The sequence below is a fragment of the Benincasa hispida genome, chromosome 12, assembly GCF_027475165.1.
Source record: "Benincasa hispida cultivar pf3 chromosome 12, pf3_genome.v1.1, whole genome shotgun sequence".
Lineage (NCBI taxonomy): Eukaryota > Viridiplantae > Streptophyta > Magnoliopsida > Cucurbitales > Cucurbitaceae > Benincasa > Benincasa hispida.
Window position 1 is genome coordinate 23,505,073 of NC_143489.1, and position 27,780 is coordinate 23,532,852.

Genomic DNA, 27,780 nt, shown 5'->3' on the forward strand with positions numbered 1-27,780 from the left:
TGACTTATATATGAATCTCATTCATATAATTAATATTTGAATCTTACTCAAATATTTATCTCTTTCATATAATAAAGTATGATTTTGAATCTTATTCAAAATTAACTTTATATTATAATGTATCTACATACATTATATTAATTATATCTTATTCAATTAACTCACTTATTTAATTTGAACAATTCAAATTAATCCAAAAATAAATTATTCTATTTTTGCCATTAGTGAGTTAGCAAAAGACCTAATGGATCTACATATTAGAAGCTCCAATGATTCGAGATTAATTAATTAAACTCTTTAATTAAATTAATCAACATTCATTAACTGCAGATCACTCCACTAAAGACCTACAACTACTCTTCCCACTATAGATATATTTTTGTGTCTATGGATATAAGCAATCAACAGTAAGTCGACTTTTCATGAATGTTCGTAATTACAGCTAGATAAAATTACTATTTTACCCCTATAATTACATCTAACATCTTAGGTCACACTGATCCTCTAATGAACAACTTGTTTATGGTTTTACCATAAACAAAACCTTCTCGAGCTATTGAGAGAAAGGGACCCCATTGTTCAATACCTGTAGTTAGCACTTAAGGGAACAATTCATCTACTTACCCTAAAGATGGGAAGGAGTGAATTTCATCTTGTGTAGCTATGTTCCCAGCTCTCTACTTAGACAAATCCCAAAAATTGTAGGCTTATTGAGTCGGCGAGTCGGACCACTCTCACTCATACAAATCAAAGGACCGCTCTCATAGACAAGAGTTCATAACTCACTCAGGATTGAGGTTGAGTTACCTATGGTCATCCTATGAAATGTTAATTTTTCAGTCAACGGTGTTATAAAGAGAGATTATCATTTCGGCTCGGACTTATACAAACTCTTTGTATAGGATACTCCCACTTGCGTCTCTCCACATGAATGATTAGGATCAAATCGTTTGGAACACTTTACAGCTTTAGTAACAAATACAAAGTGGATTGTAGCCGTAGTGTCACCAGGATAAGACACCCAACCTTATCTATATACTACAGACTATTTAAGTTATTACTTGAACATGATCCACCTGTATGTCTACCACATACTGTTCAAGTTTCATAAAATAACTTGGATCTTTCTTTAATGAATAATTTCATATATAAAATAATCAATCAAACTTATTAACTACGAGGCTTTAGGGCATACATCACAACAGGTACTCTCTTCTAGCTTAGGAATTGAAACCCATTAGTTTTGGTTGGAAGACTTTAAGATTTTTGTTCTCGAATATATGCTTGTTGATTTTACTGTTCTTGAATGGGTTTAATTTTCTATACATTGAGTTCATGAGTTATTTACCCAATTCTCACCTATTCTTTGTTTGCTAACGAGAGAAACATCTTTGTGTTTTAATCTCAAAAGGGCAAGGGTTAAATATGTTTAGGTGTGGATTCTAGGTTGTTTCAAACAATCCTTTCACAAACATATTGCATGATTAATCAATTTTAAGAACAAAATGATTTGTAGTTTAGGCTACCTGGATTATTAATCATCTTAGCTAGATTACCCAATAAATTAAGCATCTAGATTAATTAAGAAATTAATTAACAATTTAGGGCGTATTGCTTAGGTCTTCTTGAACAAACTGGCTAAGGTTAAAAATCAAGCAAGCATTGCATTATTAGTGTTCCATGATCAACCAAACAAATGGGTGGATTTCAAATCGCTAAGCTAAATTCATTATCAGATTAATTCTCTCAATTCCAAGCTTTACTTTTATGTAATTTTATTTTCGAGCATTTAAATTCCTTGCAATCACACATCAATCTCAAACCCCACATTTGGTTACCCGAGGAACTTGTCATTAAATCAAAGAGATACACAAGTGCTCCTTGCTGATCGACTCAACCAATTATAGTTGGATTTTTTGGCCCTTGATCTCAAATTAATCAATTTTAATTAATTAGTTCATTTATATTTTGATGATAACAAACCTACTTTTATTTATTAATAATTTGATTATTTTAAAGTTTCTATTTTGTAGAGCTCGAAACAACGATTCCAACACAATTTGAATCACTCAAATCGGAGTTTAAACGAAGAAGATATGACCAAAACAAGCTTAATGAAAAATTCTTAAGCTGATGCGTGGTAGAATTTTTCTTATCAAAGTGGACTAATTGAAAGGTGCCACTTGGAGCAAAAGAGGAGTTACACACGGTGGACTTTTGATATTTTTAGATTGGTTTTAAAAAAAAATGAATTTATATTATTTTATATTTGTGTCTAATGGTTAGTTTTGAATACATAGCGGATATTTGCTTTTTGTTAGGTTTTAAAAGAAACAATTTCACAAAATATATATCATTATATTATTTCTTGTTTGTGTCCAACGGCTAGTATAGTTTAAATCTCAATCATTCAATTTTCTTTTACCAACATTCAATGGTCCAAATTGAATTCGATTTTTACCTCCCCCATCTCTTTTTAAACTCATCTTCTCCAAAATTAAAATAACAATTTCACATCTTTTTACAATCCTCCATAATTCATTAAACCTCCATTGTTGCTCTCTCCAAGCTTCAACTTTCTTCTTTTTCATCTTAGTCTTGAGAGAGATCTATGTATGGTGAGGATTGATTTGTTGTGAGCTTAAAATTTGATAATCCACTCTTTTAGAGAGCTTATCAAGTGTGTTCTTTAATTTTTCCAAATATTTTGTAAGGGTTGCTCTTGATCCGTAAAAAGAGCGGTTGTAACGGTCTGATCCTAATTCGTGGAAAAGATTGAGTTTGCTCTTGAACTCACAAAAAGAACGGTATAGCGGTTGAGCTCTAATCCATGGAAAGAGTCGGTAAGATCATTATACAAAATCCCAAGAGGCGCTTGGAAAAATGGATGTAGGTCGAGTTTGACCAAATCACTATAAAATTTTCTAGTGTTAATTTTCTCTATCCCTATACTACTTTAACTTTGCAATTAATATGTTATTATAGTTTATTACGTGAAATTAATTGCAATATTTGTTCTTGAAGTTAATTGTTCATATTTGTATATTTTGATTGGTAGTTCTTAAATTTTTATATTTATTATCAATCTTGTTATTAGAATCAATTTGAAGGCTTTAAAGTAGTATTATTAACTTCTTGCTTATTTTGGGTTGAATTTATTTGCATGAATTTATTGTTTAAATGACTTGTTAACAAAAAGTTTTGTTAATTTGTGGGCCCACATTAGGAAACAAGTTTTAATTAGTTTTAATAAACCCTATTCACCCCTCTAAGGCCGATCCTATAATTATTACTACAATTTTAGTTCGATTCGAAGCTATATTTATTTGATTGGTCGTATACCCCTTTCCAGTCCAATCAAAATGTTGTGTACCTCAATATATTCTACACTGAAAGGTTGAACTAAGAGCTCTAAAACTAATAATACTCATCTTTTGGCCAATTGCTCTTAAAATAGTAAATGAGAAGAATATGAGAAAACAAAAAGGAGAAGATCGAATATATAAATCTTCTTTTTGTTATTTGAGGGAATAGAAAGACAAGTATTCATACCAAAATATTAGATCTATAATTTTAATATATATTAATCAAGATATTTTTAAAAAAATTTAAATAAACAATCAAATACGTTTTTCTCTTTAAAAAAGAAAACCCTCTTTATTTGTCTAAAATGAAACTTCAATTTAAGAAAAACTTATCTAATATAAAAAAAAATGTAACATATATTATTTTTCCACTCTTAAATAGAAATGGTATGATCTTCTAGTTCATTATGTTCCACTCAATAGAGCGAAAATAGCTAAAATCGAACCAAATTTTTCTAAGGAAGTCAAAATCAAGCCAAACATTGAAAAAAGGGAAGAAAAAGAAGCAACACTACAACATAGGACAGTATTGACGCGATGCTTTACAAAAAACGTTGAAACGGGCTAAAGCGCCACAACGTTGTGATAGTGTGACAATGCTATGTTGCTATTTTAGGGGAAAATGCTAGTTTTGGAAAATGATTTCTCTATTTATTACAGGGTTTTTGGCAGCCGAAAATCATTTTGCACACTATGAAATTAGAGAGCCTTAAATAGAAGGGAAAGATTTAGAGATTTGATTGGAGATCGTTTGATATCTCGAGGTGAAAATCAAAGGTGTTTCCAACGTATTCCATCGATGGGATTTGTCACAGTAGCAGCACTTCCTCTTCTATTTATTCTCTCTACTTTTCCATGGTTGTTGCAATGTATGAGACTACTTCTCTTTATTCTCTTTACTTTTTCATGGTTATTGCAATATATGAGAGTATATTTGTAAAAATAATGAGTGGCTAAATGTTTTAGTTTTAGGGTGTTAATGAACTTCTTTATGGATTTAAGTTTATGTTAAGAATTTTCTATGGATGTTGTGTTCTTGAATGTTTTCCATTATTATTATGCTTATTACATTAATTCATCATCCATGCTAGATTAGATATTCAATTAAAACATTGTATGTTTCATCAAACTTATAATCAGTGGCGGATCCAAGAATTTTATTAAGGGGACACTGTATAGTAAAAAACTATAAATTGATTTTTGTATGAAATCTAGCGGAACTAGAGATATTTTGCATTTTTGTAGGCGATGACTCTATAGTCTCTATTGATGTTTTTCTTTTAAAATATCTCTTCATATTGAAGAAAGTTAACTATATAAAAGTGTTAACAATAAAAGTATTAAGATTTATTACATAGATTTAAAAGTATAAACTAAAAAGATTGATAGAATTTGAAACTTACTTAAGTATAAACTAAAAAGATTGATAGAATTTGAAACTTACTTGTGAATGGTATGATATATATATATATATATTGATGAGGGGCGAAAAAATTATCTTATAACTTAATTTAACTCTGAAATTAATTAAAATAAATATATATATATATATGAGTAATGCAAATCTAAAAATTACATAGAAAAAAGTTAACAATACCTTTTCAATAGAAGGTTGCCAGAGTGAACACTGTTGAGATTAGTGTTCTAAATCTTTTTATATTCTCGTAGCTTGTAAACTTGTATAAAAAAAATCTTATAAATAAAATAATTGTTATTTTATGTGCACTAACTCAATCAAATAAACTAAGACCCTGGGTTATTTTATGTAACTTAAACATGTATATGGAGACATATAGGTGGGTCATGTTTTAGTGATAATCTAAATGGTCTGTAGTAGATGAATAAGACTGGGTACATTATCTTGGTGACACTACGGATATGACCCGTTTTGAAATTGTTACAATTGTTACAAATGATGTAATCTTGATCATCCATATGGAGACACGTGAGTAGGGTATCCTATACAAAGAGTTTGTATAAGACCGAACCACGAAATGTTTAGTCTCTCTTTATAACACTCTTGCTAAAAGAGACTTACAATTCACTAGGATGACCATAGGTAACTTGATCTTAATCCTGAGTGAGTTTCAAACTCTTGCCTATAAAGGTAGTCCTTTAATTTTCATGGGTGAGAATGACCAGATTCGCCCACTCAATATGCCTACTATTTTGGGGATTTGTCTAAATGGGGAGTTGGGAACTCAACTACATAAGATGGAATTCACTCATTCCCTTTGTTATGGCAAGTAGATGAATTGCTCCCTTAAAGGCTGATTCTAGACCTTGAACAATGAGAGTTCTCACCCTCTCACTAGCTAGAGAAGGGTCTGGTTATAGTGGAACTATGACTAATTGTTCATTAGAGGGATCAGTGTTACTTAAGGAGTTAGATGTAACTACAAGGATAAAACGGTAATTTGGACCCAACTGTACTTACGAGCAATTTGTGAAGGGTCAACGCACCATTGATTGGTTATATCCAATGGACACATAAATATATTACAGTGTGAAGAGTGCAATTGTCGATATTTAGTGGAGTGACCGACAGTTAATTAATGTTGATTAATTTGGTTAAAGAGTTTAATAAATTAATCTTGTATCATTAGAGCTTCAATTTGTAGGTCCATAAGGTTCTCTTGTTAGCTCAATAAGGATTAATGAGAATCAAATTAGTTTAAGGGAATTAATTGTATAAGATATCATTAATATAATGTATATTAATACATTATAATGAGATAAATAAATATTTGAATATGATTCAAATATTGATTATATGAATATGATTCATATGTAAACTATAGGTTAGAATTAATATGAATATGATTCATATTAATACTATAGTTATATGAGAGAATATAAACTATAGTTTATATTATATGCGATATAATAAACTATAAGTTATTTTTTATATATATCATTCTCTAATATTTTACTTATATGATTTTGGTACCTCTATTCCTTTAGGGATATATTATTAAGAGATTCATATAAATGTACAATAACTACATCCATAAGATGCATGTTAAACTTTTCATGCACAATTAGATAAATTAAATATCCCATGGTATTGTATCCACCATAGGATCATATGTCTCCTCATAATCAATATTAGTTTTTTGCGAGAATTATTGTGAAATTTGTCTCCCTTTATATATTGTGACCCCATTCTATTTTTTTTTTTTTTACAAATACTCACTTGTATCCTACATATTTGATATTCTCTAATGCCTGAACTACGAATTCTCACGATTTGGAAAATGAATTATTTCTATTGGATTGTTTCTTTCCATATAAATCAATCATTTCTATGTCGCGACATTTTTCAATATATCTGAGTATATAATACTCATTTTCATAAATAATATCGTGAGCAGCATTGTATGCAAAAATGTTGTCAACTTATTTAAGCATGATTCCATCTTTATCTTGTCATGACATATAATTTATCGAAATCTCTTTACTATCTCCTTTTACTTCAAGATTCTCATGAATACTCATATTTAGGATTTCTTCTAGAATATCCATATTCTTAACTAAGTCATTTTGATTAATTACTTTTTTTTCAAGGATTTTTATCTTTGGAGCCATTTGTCTCTCATGATTCAGGCATATTGCAGACTCATTAGTATTGACAACTTGTTGCATTGGGATATAACTTGGTCACTTTCTTGCAACTATAGATGTTCTATAAATGCATCTAGCATTGATTTCCAATATTTTACAAATAAATTATTTTTTAAACTTTTGGTTCAAAATGTTCTGTACGATGATCAAAATGAGACAACAATTATGTATTTTATTCAATTTATTTTTTCAACTTTTCCTTAATTCCTCCCCTAATGTTGGAAATTTTGTCTCATTAATAATAATTAAATTGTGTAGTAAATAATCCACTTGTTAGGGGTTCAAAGTAATTAATTGATGTAAAATCAATTTCAGCATAGATTTTAATTGCTCTATTGATGGAAATCGAACATGAGGATTTCCATGAGCAGCAGAAAGATCATTCAAAATTACAATCATATATGAAATTTACAATTACAATCATAAACAAAAATATACGGTTATGCATTCATTATAGAAATTACAGCATGATTCTACAAATAATCAAGGAGAAACGCTACACACATTTGTAGACTCATCGCCAAGCTCCTTGATCATGAACGCTCGAACACAGCAACCTCGAACGCTCGTCCAACATGACCGCTACACTGCACGAACACCACACACTCGAACTCAGCGATCGACTTGGTCACGAACACTTCAACAGCACGAATAACCTCCAAAAAACCTCGACGGTGTCGAGTTGAGTATGACACCACTAAGAAGGCTACCTTGGTATTCTCGGTATGAGAATCCAGAGGGTGGGCTCTGTATGGGCTTGGTTTGAGGCAGAAGACGGAGGAAACAACAATCGTGTAAACGATTAAGCAAGTGGGAGAAGGCTGAACCTATCGTATAGGTCGATGCCCAATCGTTTAGCAAAAACTAAGCAATCGTCTAGAAAATACTATGCGATTATTTAGCTCATTACTTAGTTGCGTGTCTATCGCCTACAAACACTACACAATCATTTAGCTCGCTCCAAGTTGTCGCTTAGTAAAATCCTATTTACTTGACAACTTCCATAAAATTATTTTCCGAGAGAGAGAAACTCAAATTCACAAAATTTAACATTACTAAAATTAGGAAAACATATCTCACAGTTACCATGAAACCACCAATAACCTCCCACTCAATTTCTTATTAGAGAAAAAAGATTTAATTATCCAATAATTAATATTATTATAAATATAAATGATAACCAACTTATCATACTATATTTATAACCTATAGTTTTAATATTTCATCTCATGAAACATATAAACCATAGCTCTTTTTCTATTCCATGGTATTTAATGTAAATCTCATTTACATTAATCCTCCACTAGATGTAAATCACCTCTTGTCAATTTGAACATTTCAAATCAACACCAAGAACTGATCCTCAACTGAATCCATTGAGCTACCAAAGGGATCTTATGGACCTGTAGCTCAAAGCTCCAACGGTAAGTTAATAACTGACTAAACTCTTTAGTCACAAGATCCACCATCCGTTAACTGCCAGGCAATCCACTAAAGATCGGCAGTTGAACTTCCTTACCACAGATATATTATGTGTCCATCTTAACCAATCAACAATGCGACAGCCCTTCACAGATCGCTCGTAAGTACAACTCGATCAATAACCGTTATGCCCTTATAGTTACATCTAACTTCTTAAGTACCACTAAACCCTCTAATGAACATAAGTCATAGTCCTACTATGACTGAGTCCTCTCTTCTAAAGAGAAGTTGTGTCCACTATGTTCAAGCCTCGGAATCAACCCATAAAGAAGCAATCTCTCTACTCATCCCTACTTCGAGAAAGAAGTGAATTCCATTTTGTGTAATGAGTTCCTAACTCCCAGATCAGATAAGTCTCTAAAAAGGTAGGCATGTTGAGTTGGCAATCTGGTCACTCTCACCCATACTTATCAAAGGACCGCCCTCAAAGGCAAGAGTTCCCAAAACACTAAGGATTGAGGTCGTGTCACCTATGGTCGTTTAGGTGAGATGTAGGTCTCCAGTATCAACAGCGTTATATACAGAGTCTAGTCACCTCGTGGTCTAGCCTTATACAAACTCTTTGTATAGGGCACCCTCGGTCGCACGTCTCACATGAATGGTCAGGATCTACCATATGTAGTAGTTTACGACACTTGCAAATCGGGTGTATTCGTAGTGTTATCAAGATCAGGTATCCAATCTTAATTCTTATGCTACAGATCTATTTATGTTATCACTTAAGGCATGATCTACTTGTATATCACATATACATGCTTAAGTTCACATAAGATAACTATGAAGCTTTGTTTATTGGATATGAGTAAATGTCAGAATGAAATAAAAATTATTTTATTCATCAAACAATGTGTATCATTACAAACAATGAGACTCCGGGAGAATTAGGACACAAATCCCAACAATCTCCCATTTGTCCTAATGACTCGGAAAACTAATGTACAATACAATATAAAATATGTACAATATACAATAAACTAGGGCATACCCCAGTATCATCTCCCACTTTCCCTAAACAAGATGCCGCATGTCCCACAGACCCAGAATCTTCAGGTGACCCTCGAACACTTTAGCCATGAAGGCCTTTGTAAAGAGATCATTAACGTTGTGCTTTGATGCGATCTTCGTGACTATCACATCACCGCGATGCACAATCTCCCTGATCAAGTGATATTTTCGCTCTATGTGCTTACCACAACGATGACTCTGAGGTTCCTTCGAATTTGTCATAGCCCCGCTGTTATCACAATACAAAGCGATAGGCAAATCCATATTTGGAACAACTTCCAAATCTGAAAGGAATTTCCTCAGCCAAACAGCCTTCTTAGCTGCTTCACAAGCGGCTACGTATTCGGCTTCCATAGTGGAATTCGCGATGCATCCTTGCTTGATGTTTCACTAGACTACAGCCCCTCCGTTCAGAGTGAAAACTTACCCCGATGTCGATTTGCGAGAATCTCGTTCGATCTGAAAGTCAGAGTTCGTGTATACTATAAGGATCTATGAGAGTTTCTGAACCTAACTTAGATGGCCAAACATAACGCAAACAATCAGCAGAAATAAATCGAAAGTAGTAAAGAACATCATGATATATAGTGGTTCAACCAGTTTGGTCTACATCCACTTTGAGAACCAACTTAAATTAATTTTATTAATGATCAATAAAGGAATTTACAAATTACAGATAATCAACGAAATCACCAATCTATAATTTCAATATCTACTGATACCGAGAGATCTGCACTAAACGTCGCCTCTGAAAACTGAGAACAACCCACTGCAAAACAGCCCAAAACAGTGCACTATCGCCTCTGACCAGTGATCCACGCGCAAACCCGCGCGTCTCTCTCACTGTTGCCAGAAGCAGCCTCCACGGTGAAACCGAACCGCCACCTGCTCAGACCGGACCGAACTAGCGCGAATACCCACGCTCACGCCACGGACACATGCCCATGCCGGCGTTGACTGAAACCCACGCCCACACGCCGTGAATCTCTACCTTCAGTCTCGTCGGAACCGATACCACCTGTCTCTCTATCGATCTCGCCAGATAGAATCGAGCATCTGTCGATCACTCAATTTAGACGGCTTCAGCTCTCTTCTCACAAGCGGTTGCTACTCACGCAATTTTCTTCAGGCGGCTGCTGTCTTCTTCAGTGAAACAAGACAAAACCAAAAAAGGCTCTAATTTTGGAGAAGATAGGAATAATTACAAAATTGTCACTACTCATAATTATAATAATGCCATTGGACTTTTAAATTCACCAAAAAATCCAATAAAACCCACTTAAATACCTTGTTATTTTCTACAAATCTTCCTCATAACAAAGCCATGAGGACATGAAAGTATGGTTAAGAAAAACTTAAAAGAATTGAAAGTTACTACCTATACCAACAAGGTGCACCTTCCTTTTTCAATTTGATTGTTGGGAATGCGACTAAAGTCCCACATTGGTTAGATAAGAAGAGGAACATGGGTATATAAGTGAGGATAACTATCTTCATTGGTCTGAGGCCTTTTGGGGTGAAACAAAAAATAAAGCCATGAGGGTTTATGCCCAAAGTGGACAATATCATACCATTGTGGAGATAGTTTGAGGGTAGTTGTCCCTAACAAGTGGTATCAGAGCCATGCTCCTAAATTAACCATGCTTGGTAGAATCCTCGATGCCGAACAAAGATGTATAGTGGAGCCTTGGAAGTAGTCATGGTGTGATTCGTGGTTAAACTCTATTGGATAGGCGGTATGCTCGGGTGAAAATGAGTTAGCCTAGATATGAGTTAGACTGATGGATGACTGTTTGAGGGGAGGCTCGGTGGATAGTGGAGCCTTGGAAGTAGTCATGGTATGATCCGTGGTTAAACTCTATTAGATAGGTGGTATGCTCGGGTGAAAAGAAGTTAACCTAGATATGAGTTAGACGGATGGATGACAGTTTGAGGGGAGGCTCGGTGGTCCTTTGTTTGAGGGGAGGCTCGGTGGTCCTTTGTTCGAGGGGAGGATTGTTGGGAATGCGACCAAAGTCCCACATTGGTTAGATAAGGGGAGGATCAAGATGACTATCTCCATTGGTATGAGGCCTTTTGAGGTGAAACCAAAAACAAAGCCATCCAGTAATCAAATCTTGGATTGGACTGATACCAACTGACAATCCCCACTATATAGCAAATGTCGGGTCTGGTATACAACATTGCATACATTAAGCTTCCTACAGCTGAAGCATAGGGAATCCATCTCATTTCCTCAACCTCTTGAGGTGTCTTAGGACATTGATCCTTAGAAAAAACGATTCCATGTCTTTGATCAATGTACGATGCTTGAGACAAGGCTAACCGTTTGTTCTTACGATCCTGAATGATCTAGATCTCTAGAACATACTGTGCCTCACCCAAATCTTTCATTTGGAACTGGGCAGCTAGCCATTTTTTAATGTCAGTCAAATACCCTACATCATTCCCAATGAGTAGGATATCATCCTCATACAATACCAGGAAAGCTATTGAGCTATTGATGATCTTCTTGTATACACAAGGCTTATCAACGTTCTGATCAAAGCCAAATGACTTGGCAGCAGTGTCATGACAGCAATGTCAAATTTGATGTTTTAAGGTCTAGATGCTTGTTTCAGCCCATAAATGGACCTATTAAGCTTGCAAACTCTTTGCTCTTGATCTGGAACTATGAACCCCTCTGGTTGAGTCATATTGATGGTCTTCTCAAGATTACCATTAAGAAAGGTAGTCTTGACGTCCATTTGCCATATTTCATGATCATAAAATGTGACTATGGACAGGAGAATCTGAATAGACTTAAGCATGACAACAGGTGAGAAAGTTTCCTCATAGTCAACTCCTTCAACCTGGGTATAACCCTTTGCCACAAGTCTAGCCTTAAGGGTTTGCACCTTTCCATCTACACCTCTCTTTCGCTTATAGATCCACTTCCACCCAATAGGTCTTACCCCACAGGTGGATCAACAAGCTCCCAGACGTTATTGAAGTACATAGACTCCATTTCCTGGTTCATGGCTTTAACCCATTCATCTTTGTCAACATCCTTCATTGCTTTCTTAAAAGACAACGGATCCTCGATCACATCATTCGTAATGACGTTTTGGGCTTCAGTCAAACTCATGTAGCGATTCGGTGGGTTCATAACCCTCCCACTACATCGAGGCAGTCTCAACTCTTGAGCTGGTTGACTAGATGTTCCGACCATAACAACTCTTGTTGATCTGTCGGCCTGTTCAATAACTCTTATTGAACCCTCAGCAGTCTCAGTCTCACTAGAGATCTCATGCAAAACAAGCTTACTCCATGGCTTATGATCCCTCATGTGGTCTTCTTCCAAGAAGATAGCATTTGTAGAAACAAACACTTTGTTCTCACTCGGATCATAGAAGTATCCACCTTTCGTTTCCTTGGGGTAGCCTACAAAGAGGCAAACCTTCGAACGCGATTCACTAGCACATGTGTCGACAGCCCCAAATCCTGAAGTGGCGTAAACTACCTTTACGGCCTCTCCATAACTTAAAAGGTATTTCATAAATACTTTTCGAGGAAACGTTGTTCAGGATATAACATGTAGTCTGCACAGCAAAACCCCAAAGCGAATCTGGAAGATGAACATAACTCATCATAGACCAAACCATGTCCAACAAAGTTATGTTTCTCCTTTCTGATATACCATTCTGCTAAGGTGTACCAAGGGCTGAGAGTTGGGACACAATCCCATGTTCTATTAAATAGTTCTGGAATTAGAGGCCCATATACTCTTCACCACGATCAGATCGTAGTGTTTTTATCTTCTTACCTAACAAGTTTTCAACTTCAGCCTTATACTCCTTGAACTTGTTAAAGGCTTCAGACTTACGTTGCATTAGGTAGAGATACTTGAACCTTGAATAATCATCTATGAAAGAGATGAAATATTCATACCCACTCCAAGCTCTAACATTCATCTAACCACAGAGGTCTGAATGTACAAGCTCCAAGGCTTTCTTAGCTCTGTAACCTTTTGCAGTAAAAGGTCGATTGGTCATCTTGCCTTCGAGGCATAATTCACATACCGGCAAGGAGTTTTCTTCTAAACTCTTTAGAAGTCCACTTTTCACCAACTTCTCAATCCTATTTAGGTTGATATGACCTAACTTTAGATGCCAAAGATGGGTGTTTTCTTTAGGAAAATCTTTGGTCTTTTAGTTGTTGTTGCCATACTGAACATTTCAGTGTTAAACAAAGCTTTTATGACTAACGGCCTTAGTACATATAAGTTACTTTCCATTGAACCATAACCAATCTCCATTCCATTTTTTAAAATAAACACTTTATTCTTAGAAAAGGAGACGGTATACCCTTGTTCAATGAGACAAGAAATCAAGATTAAGTTCATCCTAATATGAGGAACTACAAAAACATTATCCAATAACATATAACATTTCTTGTCAACAAATAACTTCAGCCTGCCTATAGCAACAGCTGAAACAACCTCACTAGTACCGACTCGTAGAGTCATATCTCTCTATGGCAACGTTTGCCAGGAACTTAATCCTTGGTAAGAAGAACTGACATGATTGGTAGCACCCGAATCTAAGATCCAAGTAGAGTCATCATTCTCTATCAGACACGTCTTCAAGACCAACAAATCAGATTTACTATTTTGTCGCCTCTTTAAGAGAGTAGTGGGATCAGTGTCAGAACAACTAACACTACTGGTTTTGTCATCTATCCCTTTATGCTCGAAAGGTAAGAACTGACGTTCAAATCTTGCAGTGAGTCCATGATCTCGCGTGCAATGATCATGTTCTCATCCCTTTTGGCTAAAACATCAGGTATGTTAGTTAAAATGTGAAGTCGAGCCAACGAATTAGCTTTCATCCACACCTCATATGCATTGCGAACACTTTGTGGTACATCAAGGGTCGACACTTGAGGACACTCCTCAACCATGACAAATACAAGTTCGTTTGCCCCGAAATACGTTTCACACGATTCTTTCCACTGTAAGTAGTCGGTCATATTAAAAGCACTAAACAGAAATACTAACGAGTTGCTAAAAAAAAACATATTAACCTACGTTAGGTTTTAAGCAAATACCCATTGTAAAACAAACACAACATCCAGTAAGGTTTTAGCAAAACTAATATGAACCCCGTGTGACATCTAGTTTCGCAATGACGCTTCAAAGGTTTAGGACACAAGCCACCGAAGGGAGGTCAATTATCCCTCCTCTGAATTGAGAAGTTCTCAATCAGTCATTAATACCATAACAACTCTTACTCCTATAACGATTAACCATCTGGCCAAGAGATCATTAACTTACTTAACAATCTCCTGTAAGTGTGACCCGCCATTTTAGGCCCTACAGATCCGCCCCAAAAAGCCAATCCGAAGGGAAAAATCTGATTGGGGAAAAACCTAAAGCAACCCTATCCATTTCTGGAGTTCACTTTGATCTTGACCAACTGCACAAAACCTATCCGAAGGGGGACGCTCAAAGGCGCCATGAGGGAGTATAGAATGATCTCACGGTGTGAACCAATGACAGAGACCATAGGACATGTTGATACACACCCTTCACCCACTTACTATAAACATTCTATCCGTTCATTTTGATATTAACTCATGCAAACACCATCCAAAGGGGGATGCTCCCAGGGCACCACGAGGCCAAGCATGAATCTCACGGTGTGAACATACAGGGAGAAACGTGAGTGGAATCATAGATATATCATATACATCTTTTTCTCCCACTGAGTATTTTATAACTTAGGGTTTAGCTTACTTAGAAATAACACGGCTAAGGATTTTAACTAAGTAACTTTTAGATTTGCTCAAGAGTAACTTTTACCTTGGATAGTTAAACAACTTTTGATCATCATCCATTAAACCCTTTAATGGAGTCTTTGACCAAATTGTCGCATGCTTGCTAAAAATCTATTTAATTCACCTTTCCAGGTAGGTTCCCAGATAGAGGTGTTACGTTTCCGACAACTTAAGAACCCCAGCCTAGCCAGAACCCGCCTTAGACAAAAGGTCCCTTATAGATATATTTAAAATAAATTTAATCTTTTATGCCAACTAATTTAATCCTATTAAACCGATTTTAAAAGATTAATCTAGGTTACTAAACTCTTTAGAACCACTTGAACTTAGGTCTATCTCAATCCAATTTTAAAACCCTTTTTAAAAACTTGAGTTGCATGTAACTCTTTCTTATTGATTTTAGGTCTAATTTCCTTTATGACACTTATAAATGGAAACCATAACCACAATGCTAAGCTAACACATGCAAGGCATTCATAATGCTTATAAACAGCCTAAGTGTCATGCTCAATGCATTGTTCATTTATTGCTACTTCTTTTATATAACACTTATACAAAACAACAATGAAACAAGCATAACGTACTTCCATTCACCCTTAGACTATAACACTTGTAATAAAAGGATGATGCATGATAATGCACACTGTATGCAAAATATAACTCTTATATTTCATGTTGCATGCACATGCTTTCAAGTAATTTTTTCATCCTCGATTATAACATTTATAATACATGATGCATGAATAATTGCACAACCTAAGGTGGGTTTTAAACTATATGTCAACCACTTTGGCATATAAGCACCATATATCACATGTATAAAAAATAAATGTTGATGAACCGGGTAAAATTGCCTTAAAATCACAAAAATTAAAGCTAGCTATTACAAAAACAAGGAGTTTTTGGTTCAAACAGGCGAATCGGATCTTGAACCGTCCGGGCGAAGTAACGTGTCTCCAACCATCGTGTATTAAACTCCCCGTGATCGTCTACACGATAAAACAAACGCTTTGCTCTATCGCTTACCAACACTCCTAGAGCTAGCCTGAGGTACGCGATTGCTTAGCGCGCTCTGCACAACGCACGCCTTCCGTGATCGTCTAAACGATAACGATGCAGCAAAGCACCATCGCCTAAACGATCGCTTAGCGAAAGCCTTAGTATCATATACCGAACGATCGTGTATGTAGTAACTAAACGATGAGACTTGCTAACTACACGATTGTCTAGCGCGTGCCTTTTACTAAACAATGAGCATCACATGCTCCCACTACGATCGTCTACTTCCAGCGCCTTAGCGATCGGACAACTAACACTATGCGATAGAGAAAACGATTTACCCCATCGCTTAGCATTAGCTAAACGATCGTTTACTAAATACTACACGATCGTATAGAAAAATTACACAATCGCTTAGATAAATCCCAATGATCGTTTACCTTAGACTACACGATATGACCAACGTTTGGTCTTCTTCTTCGTTGAGAACCGCATCTCCATGCTTCGAAACTTCATCACAAACGACTTGACTAACTCAAACTCTTTGAATTAAAGACTTGATTGCAAGTTAATTACGCCAAAAAACACAGGGGCCCTTACAAATTAACACTTTGTAATTAAAGAAAGCTTTAACTAAAGGCAATTAAACCCGAATCTTTCATAAACTCCAACCACAAATGCACTTAACAATTAAAGACAAATGCAGAAACCCACCGAGATTGTAAAAGAAGTTCAAAACAAACAAGTAATTTGGAATATCAGAATAACCTGTAACTGATACCAATTGAAGGAAATCGAACACGAGGATTTCCATGAGCAACAGAAAGATCATTCCAAATTACAATCATATATGAACTTTACAATTACAGTCATAAATAGAAATATACAGTTATGCATTCATTACAGAAATTACAACATGATTCTACAAATAATCAAGGAGAAACACTACACATTTGTAGACTTATCGCCAAGCTCCTTGATCACAAACGCTTGAACATAGCAACCTCGAACGCTCGTCTAACACGACCGTTACACTGCACGAACACCGCGCACTCGAACTCAGTGATCGCCTCGGTCACGAACACTCCAACAACATGAACAACCTCCACAGAAACTCGATGGTGTCGAGTTGAGTATGACACCACCAAAAAGGCTACCTTGGTATTCTTGGTGTGAGAATTCAGAGGGTCGGCTCTGTATGGACTTGGTTTGAGGCAGAAGACGGAGGAAACAATAATCGTGTAAATGATTGAGCAAGTGGGAGAAGGTTGAACCTATCGTATAGGTCGATGCCTAATCGTTTAGCAAAAACTAAGCGATTGTCTAGCAAATACTATGCGATCGTTTAGCTCATTGCTTAGTTACGTGTCTGTCGCCTACAAATACTACACGATCGTTTAGCTCGCTCCAAGTTGTTGCTTAGTAAATCCCATTTACTTGACAACTTCTGTGAGATTATTTTTTGAAAGAGAAAAACTCAAATTCACAAAATTTAACATTACTAAAATTAGGAAAACAATTTTCCTTTTATCTCACGGTTACCATAAAACCACTAATAATCTCCCACTCAATTGGTTATTAAAGAAAAAGATTTAATTATCCAATAATTAATATTATTATAAATATAAATGATAACCAACTTATCATACTATATTTATAACCTATAGTTTTAATATTTCATCTCATGAAACATATAAACCATAGCTCCTTTTCTATTCCATGGTAATTACCTCTTGTCAATTTGAACATTTCAAATCAACACCAAAAACTGATCCTCAACTGAATCCATTGAGCTACCAAGGGGACCTCATGGACCTATAGCTCAAAGCTCCAACAGTACGTGAATAACTTACTGAACTCTTTAGTCACGGGATCCACCGTTTGTTAACTGCTAGGCATTCCACTAAAGATCGACAGCTAAACTCTCCGTACCAATCAACAGTATGACAACCTTTCACAGATCGCTCGTAAGTATAACTCGGCCAATAATTGATATGACCCTATAGTTACATCTAACTCCTTAAATAGGGGTGGTCATTCAAAACGCAAAAATCGAACCGTTTCTAAAAACCAAATCGAACCGAACCAAAACTCCGTGAAATTGAAAAATGCGGTTCAATCTGGTTTGAAGAAATTTTGAAACCGATTCGGTTCAATTTGGTTTCTTTTTCGAAAACCGAATTTGAAATCAACCAAACTGTTTTTAACTAATATATATTTATTTATTTATATATTTAAAAAAAGAAGTAAAACCAAATTTAAAACCGAACCGCTTTTAATTTAAAGAACAAAACTGAATTCAAAATCGAATCGAACCGAACCATTTTCTAATTAATAAAGAATATAACGTGGATTTTTTAAAAATGCCAAAACTGAATTTGAAACCGAACCGAACCTCATATATGTGGTTCGATTCGGTTCTGTTTGAACTAATAAATCGGTTTGGTTCGGTTTCACATTTAAAAAAATTCGATTCGATTCGGTTTGACCATCGAACCGAGCCGTTTCCACTCCTATCCTTAAGTAATACCAATCCCTCTAATGAGCATAAGTCATAATCCTACTATGACTGAGTTCTCTCTTCCAAAGGGAAGTTGTGGCCACTATGTTCAAGCCCCGGAATCAGCTCTTAAGGGAGCAATCTCTTTACTCATCCCTACTTCGGGAAAGGAGTGAATTTCATCTTGTGTAATGAGTTCCCAGCTCCCAGATCAGACAAGTCCCTAATTGAGTTGGCAATCTGGCCACTCTCACCCATACTAATCAAAGGACCGCCCTCAAAGGTAGGAGTTCCCAAAACACTCAAGATTGAGGTCGTGTCACCTATGGTCGTTTAGGTGAGATGTAAGTCTCTAGTATCAACGGTCTCGTGGTCCGGTCTTATATAAACTCTTTGTATATCACACCTCCGCTCGCACGTCTCCACATGAATGGTCAAGATCTACCATCTGTAGTAGTTTACAACACTTGCAAACCTCTACGAAGCGGGTCGTATATATTAAAAAAAAAATAGAGGTCGAGTGTTGAAAATTCAACCATCGACATATTAAAAAAATAATTATATTTTTGTAAATAGTTTCAAAACAACAATATTTTTATAAATTGTTTTTAAAATTACAATATTATTTTAATTTTCCCTTGTAACTCGATATGGATATCTACATTTTTAAATCTTAATTAATGGTTTTTTTTCCTTTTCCTTTTCTTTGATTGTTATTTTTGTAAATGTGGAGCTTCTAGAACTTCTAGCGCATTCCCTACCATTTACGTCCTTATAAATAGGCGTCAGAAAGTTGATTCTTAAACCCTCGTTACTCTGAACCGATCTTTTTCCAGCGACTTCAGCAATTCCGCCTGCTTCTGCACGCGATGGCGATTATCTCCGAGTACGAAGAGAAGGAAGAAATCTCAAAGCCAAAGAAGCCTTCCTCCTCCTCCTCTCCATCATCTTCTTCATCGGCTAAGCCTTCTCAGTTCAATGCCAACTTTGACCCTTCAAATCCTCTAGGGTTTTTGGAGAAGGTCTTCGATTTTCTTGCCAATGAGACCGATTTTCTCTCCAGGGATAGAGTCGAGAAGGACATTGAGACGGTTGTGCGGAGAGCTGTGGAGAAGAGAAAGAAGCATGAGGAGTCATTTGAACTTAAAGGAAAGGCTGAGAAGAGGATTAAGGAGGAGGTGAGGAGTATCAAGCAGGAGGTGAAGGCCGTGGCATCACCGCCGGAAGAGAAATTGGATGTGAAGTTGGAGGAGAACACCGAGGAGGAGAAGAAAGAGGCGAATGGGCCAAGAGGTGAGTATTCCTCTTCCTCCACTTGTTTGTTCTTTATTTTGTCAATTTGTTTTTTGTGTTGGATTGGCTTTATTGATGTCGTACCATGTAGACGAGGTAAAGGAAGGGAGATCATTGACTAATTAAAATGATTGTCTGTTCTTAAACCTCGGCCAGTCAAGTATGGCTAGATTTAATTGCCAATGTTGCAGTCAACTGGCAAGTTTTAGCTATTTAGTGAAGAAAATTGCATTGGTGATATAGCATCAGTGGCAGCAGTTCTAATAATTCTTAGTTCGAACTGTCAATGGTTTTAGTTTGTAGTTAGCCGGTTGTCTACTTGGCTAGTGGGGTGTAGGTGAAACATAAAAAACATTCCTTCAGGTTCTCCGAGATTCCTTCCTTTTTCATGCTTGGTTGCATCACACTCACTCAATCTCGGTGTTATATATATATATATATATAATATATATATATATATATATATATATATATATATATATTAATTCTGGATTCTGCTCCTAATGCAAAATCATTTTTGTCCCTATTCTTGAGGTACTTTTAGCTTCAGTTCCTTCAGCTTAGTATGTTTCTTTGAGCTCACAATTTGGCCTTTTCAGTTCAATGGGGCCTTGAGTTCACAAGTCGCGACTGACTTTGAAGTTAGAAGTGAAATATTTGGGACACTATTCTATTCTAGCCATATCACGAGTTAGAAGTTATGTCAATTTTTGGAAGTATAAGTTTTGTATGTTTTCAATGTCAATTAAATGGTACGAAATTGATTTTTATGGAATATATATGTGTGTGTGTGTTCGTGGAAACCAATTGTCAGATGAGAAAACGTATATGGACAATATGACTGCTGATGTGGCGTTTGTATTTTTATTCTTTTGGGTTGAGCATGATAATATATCTTCACGCAGTTTGATAGTTTGTCTTTTCTTCTCATAATGTATCTGCAAAAGGTGTAGAATTCCTCTGGAATTTAGAACTCAGTATGAGGCTTGCCCTATCAAATTTATGAAATAATTTTTTTTTGTTTTGCGAGTTCAACTGCCTGACTGACCTTATATTTTGTTTCTAAACTGAATGTCATCTTAACTCTGTTTCTTACTTCTAATGGCATTTGCAGCTCCCAACAGAGGTAATGGCCTTGATATGGACAACTACTCTTGGACACAGTCCCTCCAAGAAGTCAATGTTAATGTACCTGTACCCAAAGGAACTAAGGCCAGGTTTGTGGTTTGTGAGATCAAGAAGAATCGTCTCAAAGTTGGACTAAAGGGTCAACCACCAGTGATAGATGTATGTTTGTGTGCAGCATCTTGTTTGCATAGAGTGTTATCTTTTATTTTTAATTTCTGAATTATTGGCACTTGCTTGCAGGGAGAGCTTTGTCATATTGTCAAGCCAGATGACTGTTATTGGAGCATAGGTATTTCTGAAGTTTTGTTTGCAAAGAAATGTGAATAATGTTAAATTCTCTTTTTAGATATGGCTTATTTTGGTGCTGCTCAAGTCTTTGGGAGTTGATAGCATAAATGAGAAGGGAGATGCATAAAGTTAATTGAAAGCAGTTTTTTGTATTCACTTGGGTATTAAATTTTTGCATTTATTAGTTGTTCATGTTTATGTTAATACTTGCTGCAGAGGATGAGAGCATCATTTCTATTCTTTTGACCAAGCACAACCAAATGGAGTGGTGGAAATATTTAGTGAAAGGTGATCCTGAGATTGATACTCAGAAAGTTGAACCTGAGAACAGCAAACTATCTGATTTAGATCCAGAAACACGACAAACGGTTGAAAAGATGATGGTACGAATTTTGATCGTCTATTTTCTATCTACTGCACTGCATGTATGGTTTTGTTATATAAAGGTTGCCCTCCTCTATGTATATTTATGTGCTGTGTTTCTTATTCTTTGCATAACAAGTCTTATTAACATGTGCATTAACATGCACAAAAAAAGACACATTCTCAGTTGATGTGGGAGGGGATAATTCATGAAGCACTTTTCCTTGCATAAATGAAAGGTTACAAACATTGTTTGTGCACTTCTGTTGGTTCTTATAAAACAATGTAAAAATCTACAAACCCAATCATATTAGTATAGCAAAAAAAAAAAAAAAAAAAAAAAAAAAAAAAATCCAATTAAATGTAAACCACGTTGGGAGTATAGTCACAACATGTTTCTCATCAATGTTAATTTCTTTAGAAGTATGGTGTCAAAAAGAACTTGAAGTCCTCACCAAAAGGATTAGGATGCATAGCATTTTACCAAGTCCACAACCTCCCAATATAACACTTTTTTTCAAAATTCTCTGATTACTTCATACCAAATCTCATATGATTATGTTAATATCATTTAACCCATTGCAAATTTTATTCTCTTCCCCATCTTGAAGGAATGTGAAACCTCAAGTATGTTATGACTAAGTCGTGGATCTTATAAGTGGCTTTGTGATAGAAACCAAATATATTGAAATATATAAGATAATGATATTACTAGTAAACCACGAAGTAGTCCAAGGCACTTAGAACCTCCTCACCTAAGAAGCATGGACACGGACACGGCGATACATTGCGGATATGCTATTTTTTAAATTATTTTTTTACAACATATGTAAATTTAACATAAAATACTAAATGTCTTTCACTAAAAAAAAAATATAAATGTCAACGGTCAGTTTAATTAACCAAAACCATTATAGTTTGTAGATGTACAAATCAACAAAATACATTGTCCAACATTCAACATAACAAAGCTCCCAATAGAAAATGAAAGGAAATGGAAAGTAATTTTCCATACAAAAAGTAAAAACTAAAGGCTAATAAAACTATCCTCTCAAATCTCAATAACACCTTCATCCTTATCACCACAATCCTCTATAGTAATTTCAGCCTCCAACTCTAGATCATCCAAAGATAAATTAGCAACTCTAAGCATGTTGCCATCTTCAAAAGAATCAAAAGCATCTCCAACAATATCCCATGACTTGGTCTCTCCTTTTGAATATTTTGGAGTTCTTTTGGACAAAAGCCGAAGGTTACTGTGGATAAATACCAATTCTTCTGCACGTTGAGGCGTCATTTTGTTTCTCTTGATCGAGTTAATAAAAGGATGTGCTCCAATCTATTTCACAACATGGATGATGGTTGCTCAAAAATTGTAAAGGCAATCTTTTGAAGCATTGGTGCATAGACACCATGAGTTGTCCACTAACTTGTAGGATCTATAGTGTACCTCTCAGATATGGAATCATAATCAGAAAAATTTCCTTTTTTATAGAAAATTTAGCAAATTCTACATTTACTTTTGCACGATCCACATGGTTACTAAAATATCCGGCACTTCATTCTCTCCTTAGTTAGTTCTGCATCTTGATGTGGAGTGGGAGCCAGGGTCTTTTGTAAGTCATTCTTCACTATAGTACTTAGACTAATTCAATACCTTGGATTCAATGAATATGCTAAACAATGAAGTGGAGTACTATTCTTGTTCCAATGATCAATGAGAATGTTATACACCACATCATAGAAAGAAGAGAATTCACTTGGTCGTAGTCCTTCGTGTTTATATATCACTGTCTTCACCTTTTCACCTTTTCAAGTATTGTATCTCACACATCATACACTAAATGTAAACAAGGACTGTTTGCAATCACAAGCTCTAATCATATCCTATATAGGTGAAGTGAATGACAAAATATAATTAATTTTGTCCCATCATATGTCGTCGAATACCAACTCTTTTACGTGCCTTGCCTTCACCATGTCATCTTCTCTTTAACTTGCCCATTCATCACTGATGACCATAGCTTGTAAGCCGCCTTTAATAAGCTTAAACCTCTTAAGCATAATGATAACAGATGCAAAGCGTGTTTCAGCTACTGAAAGCAATTTAAGAGGCACAAATTTATTAAACATAGCTAGCCTCATGGAATGATTCATGATAAAATTTTTCACTACCATGATGTTCCCAGCAATATCAGAAATCCAACTGCACTTTCCATAAACAAGCTGATTATTTTCAACATTCTTGGCACCATATATGTTTTTCAAGGCAAGATTTAGTGTGAACTACACATGGTGTCCATATAATCGTTGGAAATTATGATTCGATAATTTATCCAGCATCTTTGCAATTGGGAGCATTATCTGTTATCACTCGAACAATATCCTCATGACTAACTTCATTAATCACTTTCTTCGTTAAATTTGCAATGAAGTACTTATCCTTGGTTTCACCTGACCTTAGAAACATTGGTTTGCCATCAGAAATAGCCATGAAGTTAATTAGTGGCCTCCTTTGTGAATCACTCCATCCGTCACTCACAATACTTACTCCTTTTTTTCCTCCATTCACCTTTAATAGGTACTAATAATCTTTCAACTTTTTGGAATAGACTGGTCCTCAACATATATTATATTCGGGAGGCACATATCCCGACAACGGATTGTTTGCAGCGTAAGTAAAGGCCCCTATAAAATGTGGATTCTTTGCTAAATGAAACGGCAAGCCCGTAGAATAAAACATCTGAGCAATAAGTGCATCCAATTGGTCTCGCGATGTCTTGTTGAATGATTTTTCTATTGCACTACCCTTTCTTTTCTTGTTATCTAAGTCAAAGTTGGGAGAATTACTCACATTCACTTTACCAATTGATATGACTCAAGGTGAACTTGATCTAGGTGGCAAAGGAACATTTTTTGGGTCCTTTCTTTCCCGTTGAATTTTTGCCTCATCTTCTAATTTTTGCATATCTGCTATATCTTTGGGAGTGACCTTTAGGCATGACCCAATTCCTTGACCATTAATCTTCAACAAAAGAGCTCTAACTCTTGTATATGAGCTCTTTTTTGTGACATGACAAAAGTTGCATTGCCATGAAAAATTTCCACCTCCATCACTCAACTTTTGAATCCTAGTCACGTATTGCCATAATGGCTTTGAATCATCTTACTGTAGATGGCATCCTAACATTTTGTGAAGAAAAATATAAAATAAAATATTTGATTACTCCAAGTCCAAATGGCAGTGGGTAAAGGAAAAAAAACATTTGATTTGAAACAGTGGGTAAAACGTAAAAATAACATTTAAAAATAATAAAATAAAATAACATTTAAAAATAATAAAATAAAATTAAAAAACATTTGATTACTTACTGATAAGGGCACGAGCAGTGAAAGGAGAAGAATTATAAAACAATAATGTATAAAATAGAAATATAAATAATAATATATCAAATAGAAATTATGAAATATAAAATAATAATATATCAAATATCATACTTGAAGAAGTGAACTGGAGCAGTAGCACGAGTGTTGAGCAGCATCCATCACGTTGAGCAACCAGCAGCGGCCGATGAGCACGGAACGGCGACAATCAGGTGGCGCCGGCGGCATCTTCTGCTCCGGTGGCGGTGAAAATAGACCAGACATGGGTGACGTTTGGGCTGCTGTCTGGTTTCCGTGAGATGCACAAGGAGGGAGTTGGAAAGTTTTATTATATTTAGTTCATTTTCTTGTGTTCTTTAAAAATTTGGGCCCATTTTGAAACCATTTCCTCAATTTTTATGTTCAGGATCTACACCGTGTCCCGACGTGTCCAAAATTTTAAAAAAAAGGACACGCAAATTCACGTGTCGGACATGTGTCACCAGTGTGTCTGGACGAATCCGTGTCCGACCGGTGTCCGACTTTGATACCACCTCTAATATGAAGTGTCCGTGCTTCATAGCTCCTCACAGCTAGGATACACCACCTCAGCTAGCTTTATCTGTTCCAGACTCCACTTTTTATAACAAATGATATAAATACTTTTCCCAACTGATTACTGTTATTCCCTCAATATCCAACAATATCCCTACTTCTATCCCATCAGTATTCCATCACTTTGGAAACTATAATAGTACGTCTAGCAATGTTTTTGAAGCACAATCATCCTCTTACTATTATCCCCAACCCTGTGTCGTAATGGCATAAGGAACCAATTTCTCCACCATATCTCCTACACCTTTTAAGCTATAGTTGTAGCCTTGATGTTGTTTATACCAAGGCCCCCCTGAAGGTTGAAATGTAGGCAGTGACTTTCTCCAAACTCACTAAATGTTCACGACTCCAAATCAAGTCCCTCAATAAATTCCTCAAGACTTTCTCAATGGATGAGCCTGCCCTGATTTTTAGATATAGTGGGATATTGGTAAAGGATTGGTCATGTGAGAGTCAATCTTCCTCCAAAGAGGGAGTTTTTTTTTCCCCTTTCTTGACAGCTCCTAGACACCCTTATCAATCAGAAGAAGCCGTGACCCAACTATCAGATACTGTTAAATTCCCTAGAGAAGGATATTCATACTCTCTTTTGATTGTTTTGACATTATGATGAAAGGGTTGAAATTTTCTCAATCTTAACTATGCTCCATTTCAACATTGGAGTTAATCTCCCTCTTCAATTCATGTTTACGAAGGGAAATTATATTTTATGATTGATCTGTCAATCACAGCAGAGACACATCTCAAAATTACCGTGTTCTTGGCATCCACAACTTCCAATAAATCTAGACTCGTGCCTAATTGTGCTCTCTGGTCTCTTGTCATTCAATAAGTTTTTAAAGTTTGTTCTTTGGTGGCATATCCTTACCCATTGGTTGATGGGTGCAGTGCAGTCACACCTGTTGCTATATGATAATATCTAAATATATTTTATAATAAGTTGATGATCAATTCATTTTCCTTCATTGATTTGGAAATTTTTTACAGTTTGATCAAAGGCAGAAATCTATGGGACTCCCAACCAGTGATGAGATGCAGAAGCAAGAGATTCTTAAGAAGTTCATGTCCGAGGTGATTATTTAGAGCTGCATGCGTATGTTTATTTTTGGTTTTATAATAACCTATTGTTTCTCTTACTGAACGTCTGAAATTGGTCCCGTGCAGCATCCGGAGATGGACTTTTCAAGGGCAAAGATATCATAGATGGACATGCCTGATTCCATGACGTATAGATAAGAGAATCCAAAGAAGAAAAAAACCAAAACATTTATAGTTTAGTTTTTGTTCAGGGCTGGAAAGTTTTATGTTTTTTTAGGGAGTTTTGAATTATCGTGTCGGTTCTTTAGTACTAGGGAAAATGAGGGCCTTTACTAGGTATGAGAATGGTAGTGTGAACATATTCTCATTGATTTATGAAACATGATTTTGGTATGATGTGTATGGAATTTTCATCCTCTTATTTTTCATGATAATTTAAATGGGCTTTTCTCTGATGATCGGCCAAGACTCCTCCATGTTGGATACGAGTGGGGCTTATGGGTTCATTTCAATTCAGGGAACAATAGCAAAAACCAAGTTGATCTATGTCAATGATATTTAGAAAATTGAAGAACATACATGATTTGGTTGATTGTTTGGAGAGTTTGGTAATTCCAATCCAGCGATTAAATATTTTATTACATTCTTAGCTCTACGAAGAAAAACTACGGTAATATTTGGTTTAGTTCTATGAAGAAAAACTATGGTAATATTTGGTCGACTGGGATTTTCTTTTTTCCATGTTTTTTTACCTCTAGGTGGGAGAAGAAAAAACCAAACTTCTAAAATGAGACCATGAAAGGGATTTCTGAACCAGGTACGTGGTGCTCCTTTTTAATAATTGAATTTACATTTTAATCTCCCCTCCATTCAGGTTGTTTGTCTTCTAGAAAACATGCC

General features: G+C 35.6%; 1 protein-coding gene across 1 annotated transcript; it reads left to right on the plus strand.

Moving 5' to 3' along the window:
- Positions 1 to 19,539: 19,539 nt before the first annotated feature.
- On the plus strand, positions 19,540 to 27,273 carry BOB1 (HSP20-like chaperones superfamily protein). The gene is made up of 6 exons (XM_039018540.2): positions 19,540 to 20,085; positions 21,200 to 21,372; positions 21,454 to 21,502; positions 21,718 to 21,884; positions 26,830 to 26,913; positions 27,007 to 27,273. Exons 1-6 carry the CDS (start codon positions 19,662 to 19,664, stop codon positions 27,043 to 27,045), a joined length of 936 nt encoding a protein of 311 aa, XP_038874468.1. The 5' UTR covers positions 19,540 to 19,661; the 3' UTR covers positions 27,046 to 27,273.
- Positions 27,274 to 27,780: the final 507 nt, after the last annotated feature.

Bases quoted from the DNA above. Each gene is read 5' to 3' on its own strand.
- BOB1 (XM_039018540.2), top strand. From the start codon at position 19,662: ATGGCGATTATCTCCGAGTACGAAGAGAAGGAAGAAATCTCAAAGCCA. The intron at 21,373-21,453 runs GTATGTTTGTGT...ACTTGCTTGCAG, and splicing joins GTCAACCACCAGTGATAGAT to GGAGAGCTTTGTCATATTGT. The intron at 21,503-21,717 runs GTATTTCTGAAG...TACTTGCTGCAG, and splicing joins TGACTGTTATTGGAGCATAG to AGGATGAGAGCATCATTTCT.